The 6,000-nt window shown below is 50.5% G+C and overlaps 1 protein-coding gene across 2 annotated transcripts in view; it reads right to left on the reverse strand.

Annotated features, from left to right (window-relative positions):
* Positions 1-4,130, reverse strand: part of dnajc27 (DnaJ (Hsp40) homolog, subfamily C, member 27) — a 52,899-nt gene extending 48,769 nt beyond the window's left edge. Inside the window, exons 1-2 of one of the 2 annotated variants that reach the window (XM_072580176.1) lie at positions 3,849-4,130; positions 1,822-1,904 (exon numbers count right to left, since the gene is read on the reverse strand). In XM_072580176.1, coding sequence (XP_072436277.1) covers positions 1,822-1,904; positions 3,849-3,926 — 161 coding nt within the window. In that variant the 5' untranslated portion in view covers positions 3,927-4,130. Of the gene's footprint in view, positions 1-1,821; positions 1,905-3,839 lie in introns of both variants that reach the window. The other variant, XM_072580175.1, reaches the window with a different exon arrangement.
* Between the last annotated feature and the right edge of the window lie 1,870 nt (positions 4,131-6,000).

Below are 6,000 nucleotides of genomic sequence, written 5' to 3' on the forward strand. Positions count from 1 at the left end.
CCAGTCTGTCTCCAAAATATCCTTTCCCACTGTTTGAACAAAACAGCAACAGTGTAAACAGCGTACACAATGACTTTCAGTAACTAGCTTTTATAAAAGTTCATCAATTCCTTCCTCAATCCTTTTCTGTAAAACAGTCATTTTCACCATTGCATTTTTAAAATTCATTCATGGGATTACAGCATCGCTGGCTAGGCTAGCATTTATTGCCTAACCGTAACTGCCCAGAGGATAATTAAGAGTCAACCACATTGCTGTCGGTCTGGAGTCACATGTAAGCCAGATCAGCTAAAGATGGCTATTTTCTTCCCTAAAGGACATGAGTGAACCAGATGGGTTTTTCCAACAATTGGCAAAGGATTCATGGTTGTTATTAGACTCTTATTTCCAGATTTTCACTGAATTCAAATACCACCATTTCGTGTCTGAATTTGAACATGGTTCCCCATAACATTACCTGGGTCTCTGGAGCAACAGTCCAGTAATAATATCATAAGGCCATCACCTCCTTTCTAACTCCAATCAGAAATAAAGTCAAATAAGATCATTCTGTCTTTGCAATAGGAATGCTGGAACAGGTTCAGGGTGCTGAATGCTTTGCTCCAGGTCTCATGTAGTTTGCAGTATATATATATATAAGTGATTTGGAGGAGAACGCAGGTGATCTGACTAGTAAACGTGCAGACAACACAAAGATGAGGGAGCTCCAGATAATGAGAAGATTTTCCAGAAAATACAACAGTATATAGCTAAACTGGAGTAGAGAAATGGCAGGTGGAATTTAATCTGAACACATGGGCCATAATACATTTTGGAAGATCTAATGCAGGAGGGAAGTATACAATAAATTGCAGAACCCTTAGTAGCACCAACATACAGTTCCCTGAAGGTTGGAACACCATTGGATAAGGTGGTCAAGGAGGAATATGGCATGCTTACCTTCAGCAATTGGGACACAGAGAAAATTTATCAAGTGATGTTGCAGCTGTGTAGGACTTTAGTTAGGTCACATTTGGAATATTGTGTACAATTCTGGTCACCACACATTTAGGAGGATGTGGAGGTTTTGGAGCAGGACAGAAGTGGTTGAACAGAATGTTATCTAATTTGGAGGGCATTAGCTATAGGGGGAGATTGGATAAAGCCAGTTTGTTTTCACTTGAACACCAAAGGATGGGCGATGACCTGATAGAAGCTTACAAAATTATGAGTAGCATGGCCAGAATGGATAGTCGGAGTCTTTTTCCCAGGGTAGAAATGTCAATTACCAGGGGACTTAGGTTCAAGATGGAAAGAGAAGATGGGAAGACGGAAGTTTTTTTTAACAGAGGGTGGTAAGTGCGTGGAATGCACAGCCAAAGGATGTGGTGCACGTGGATACAATAGCAGCGCTTAAGAGACATCTTGACAGATACATGAATAGGTAAGGAATACACAGATACAGACCACGTGGAGGGGAAAAGGCTTTTAATTTGGTAAGGCATCATAAATCAGCACAGTCTTGGTTAACTGAAAGGCCTGCTCCTGTGTTGTATTGCTCTTTGTTCTTTCAATTAGTTTTCAGTACTACCCTCCCCTTTCTGGTCAAACCCCTGTTCCCTAGTGACACCCCTCTCGCACACCAATCTCTCCCTTCCTGTCTCATCATCTAAACTTATTTCAAATACTCAATAATGCTTCTCAAATTTTCTTGGAACAGGAATGCGTTTAATTCAAGTGGATACTCTTATTACCAATTGCGATTTTAACATTTAACAATAATTACTATCATGAAAACCAACTAAAGGTAGGGAGAAAAGTAGCATCCCTAGTAGTACTCACTTTGTCACTCCATAGTCAATTCCAATAGTTGCCAAATATTTTGGGACAAACCTCTTCTCACAGTATCGTTTAATGATACAGCTCTGGAAAGACAACACAATTAGTCAGCAATTCGAGCTACACCAGTAAAGCAGCACTTAAATGAGGCACGCCTCATGTCAAACTGAAAATGCTCCAATTCATCCCCAACCTGTGCACAATTGAGCAATCTCACCCAGTATGATACTGAGTTTGTGCATAGCAGATAGCTCCAAGCTCCAGCTGGTACACAATCCCTAACATTACCAAGGAGGGTTCCCTCTACTGACTAATCACTTTGAACTCAGCAAGTGAGGATGCTATCACTTGAAATTTGCATTCACTAAGTAAAAACAACTGAATTACCCACTGACGGCCATACATAGAAACACAGAAGATAGAAGCAGGAGGTGGTCATTCATCACAATCATGGCTGATCATCCCAACTCAACAGCCTAATCCTCCTTAATGGCATTGTAGGTCAATCTACAGCATGTGGACTGCAGAAGTTCAAGAAAGCAGCTCATCACCATCTTAGATTAGATTACTTTAGATTAGATTAGATTACTTTACAGTGTGGAAACAGGCCCTTCGGCCCAACAAGTCCACACCGACCCGCCGAAGCGCACCCCACCCATACCCCTACATTTACCCCTTACCTAACACTATGGGCAATTTAGCATGGCCAATTCACCTGACCTGCACATCTTTGGACTGTGGGAGGAAACCGGAGCACCCGGAGGAAACCCACGCAGACACAGGGAGAACGTGCAAACTCCACACAGTCAGTCGCCTGAGGCGGGAATTGAACCCGGGTCTCCGGCGCTGTGAGGCAGCAGTGCTAACCACTGTGCCACCGTGCCGCCCACAAGGGCAACTTCTCAAGGGCAACTTGGGACAGGCAATAAATGTTGGCCAGATGTGATGCCAACATCCCATGAATGAATTAAAACAAAACTGAAAAACCAGCCAGGCTAGGTTGCTAAAGTTTAACAATATTGTCATTCTTTTTGCAGAAAAAGTTATAAATAAGATGGAGAAGGGGCTTTACAATTAGAATTCCCTGACCCCATAGTTGGAAAGACGGCATTGAATTCTGCCAAAATTTCCAAATGCAAGAGTCTCTCACATTCATGTGGGATAAGAATCACAGATACTTCAAAACAGATAAGGATGACAGATTTTTTTAAATCCAAAAACAGAGTTTTGTAGTAATATTTACACTAGATTTTTGAATCAATCCAAAATCCAAGTCAAAACTTATCTTGGTTTTGTCATTTGAATCCTGACAAAAAAGGAGCTAAGTAGATGGTAGAGTGACGAGGTACTTACAATTTATTAAAAGTGCAACAATGAATTGAAGTGTTAGAGGCACTTAGTTATCAAACATAGAGGGATGTCATTTGACCAATTGTGACTATGCCATCTCTGCAAAGTTGGTCAGTTCAATTCCCCTACTTTCTCTTGAGAGCCCTGCAAATGTATTTTCTTCAATTGTCAATCCAATTTCCACTTGGATCAATTCACTGTCTTCACTTTTATGATCCTCACAGATAACAACTTCCAAGTCATTACTGCTCTGTCAAAAAACAGTCTTCTCAGAGAGCTTTGCAGCAGTTGTCCTTCAAAAGTGGTGACTTGCTGCCTGCTTGATCTGCTGCTGTCCACAGTTCTGGGGGGAACAAAATGCAGAACTTTGACCCAGCAACACTGAAGGAACGAAAAATTTCGGAGAAAGATCTCAAAAGGGAAACTGGTCTCAAAACATTAATGTTGTGTTCTCTTTTTGTTTCGGATCTCTAGTTTACTTTAACATATTTCCAAATGATGGTGAATGGCTTGCAGGGGAACTGGAGGGTGCTGGTGTTCCAATGTACAGTATCTGCTGCCCTTGTATATCTCAGTGGGGGTGGTGGGATTTGGAAGGTATCTAAGGAACCTTGCTGAGACACTAACCCGAACACTGTCCCCCGGCCCAATTACCTCCCGGACTCCCTCACCTTGCCCACCTCGGCGCTCCCCAGGCTGATCACCTTCACCCTCAGCGGCTTCTTGGTTTCACTCCGTTTCTGCAGCTTGGTTTCCATGGTGACGGTGCCGCGGTGGCCGGCCACCACCTCTTTCCCTCTGTCTCCCTCCTAAACCGTTCCTCCCTCACACTCCGTGCTGGTTTCCCCTCACAAACTCTGCTCTCCTCCTTCAGGGTCTGGCCGTCCTATCCCGCCCACAGCTCAGTTCCCGGCCACTGAAACCAGGCCCGTGCTCCCTCCACCGCCAACCACAACACGGCATCTCGCGAGACTCACGGCGCCGCTCCCAATGCATCCAATGGGCAGCGCTGTCCGTCCGTCTGCGGCCAGTGTGTCTCAGCCCAGCACTGTCCGTCTGTCTGCAGCCAGTGTGTCCCAGCCCAGCACTGTCCGTCTGTCTGCAGCCAGTGTGTCCCAGCCCAGCCCAGCACTGACCGTCTGTCTGCGGCCAGTGTGTCCCAGACCAGACCATCACTGTCCGTCCGTCTGCAGCCAGTGTGTCCCAGCCCAGCCCATCACTGTCCGTCCGTCTGCAGCCAGTGTGTCCCAGCCCAGCCCATCACTGTCCGTCTGTCTGCGGCCAGTGTGTCCCAGCCCAGCACTGTCCGTCTGTCTGCAGCCAGTGTGTCCCAGACCAGACCATCACTGTCCGTCCGTCTGCAGCCAGTGTGTCCCAGCCCAGCCCATCACTGTCCGTCCGTCTGCAGCCAGTGTGTCCCAGCCCAGCCCAGCACTGTCCGTCTGCCTGCAGCCAGTGTGCCCTAGCCCAGCCCATCACTGTCCGTCCGTCTGCAGCCAGTGTGCCCCAGCCCAGCCCATCACTGTCCGTCTGCCTGCAGCCAGTGTGCCCTAGCCCAGCCCAGCCCATCACTGTCCGTCTGCCTGCAGCCAGTGTGCCCCAGCCCAGCCCATCACTGTCCGTCTGCCTGCAGCCAGTGTGCCCTAGCCCAGCCCAGCCCATCACTGTCCATCTGCCTGCAGCCAGTGTGCCCTAGCCCAGCCCATCACTGTCCGTCTGCCTGCAGCCAGTGTGTCCCAGCCCAGCCCATCACTGTCCGTCTGCCTGCAGCCAGTGTGCCCTAGCCCAGCCCAGCGCTGTCTGTCTGCCTGCAGCCAGTGTGTCCCAGCCCCGCCCAGCTCAGCACTGTCCGTCTGCCTGCAGCCAGTGTGTCCCAGCCCAGCGCTGTCCGTCTGCCTACAGCCAGTGTGCCACAGCCCAGCACTTTCGTCTGCCTACAGCCAGTGAGCCTCAGTGCAGCCCAGCGCTGTCCATCTGCCTGCAGCCAGTGTGTCCCAGCCCAGCCCAGCACAGCACTGTTCGTCTGCTTGCTGCCAGTGTGTCCCAGCCCAGTACAGCCCAGCACTGTCCGTCTGCCTGAAGCCAGGGTGTCCAAGCACAGCCCAGCCAAGCACTGTCCGTCTGCCTGCAGCCAGTGTGCCCCAGCCCAGCATTGTCCGTCTGCCTGCAGCCAGTGTGCCCCAGCCCAGCACTGTCTGTCTGCCTGCAGCCAGTGTGCCCCAGCCCAGCATTGTCCGTCTGCCTGCAGCCAGTGTGCCCCAGCCCAGCCAAACACTGTCCGTCTGCCTGCAGCCAGTGTGTCCCAGCCCAGCACAGCCCAGCGCTGTCTGTCTGACTGCAGCCAGTATGCCCCAGGCCAGCCCAGCGCTGTCCGTCTGCCTGCAGCCAGTGTGCCCCAGCCCAGCACTGTCCGTCTGCCTGCAGCCAGTGTGTCCCAGCCCAGCCAAGCGCTGTCCATCTGCCTGCAGCCAGTGTGTCCCAGCCCAGCCCAGCGCTGTCCGTCTGCCTGCAGCCAGTGTGCCCCAGCCCAGCACTGTCCGTCTGCCTGGAGCCAGTGTGTCCCAGCCCAGCGCTGTCCGCCTGCCTGCAGCCAGTGTGTCCCAGCCCAGCCAAGCGCTGTCCATCTGCCTGCAGCCAGTGTGTCCGAGCCCAGCCCAGCACTGTCCGTCTGCCTGCAGCCAGTGTGCCCCAGCCCAGCACTGTCCGTCTGCCTGCAGCCAGTGTGTTCCAGCCCAGCCCTGTCCGTCTGCCTGCAGCCAGTGTGCCCCAGCCCAGCACTGTCCATCTGCCTGCAGCCAGTGTGCCCCAGCCCAACGCTGTCCGTCTGTCTGC

This window comes from Chiloscyllium punctatum, chromosome 11, assembly GCF_047496795.1.
Source record: "Chiloscyllium punctatum isolate Juve2018m chromosome 11, sChiPun1.3, whole genome shotgun sequence".
Lineage (NCBI taxonomy): Eukaryota > Metazoa > Chordata > Chondrichthyes > Orectolobiformes > Hemiscylliidae > Chiloscyllium > Chiloscyllium punctatum.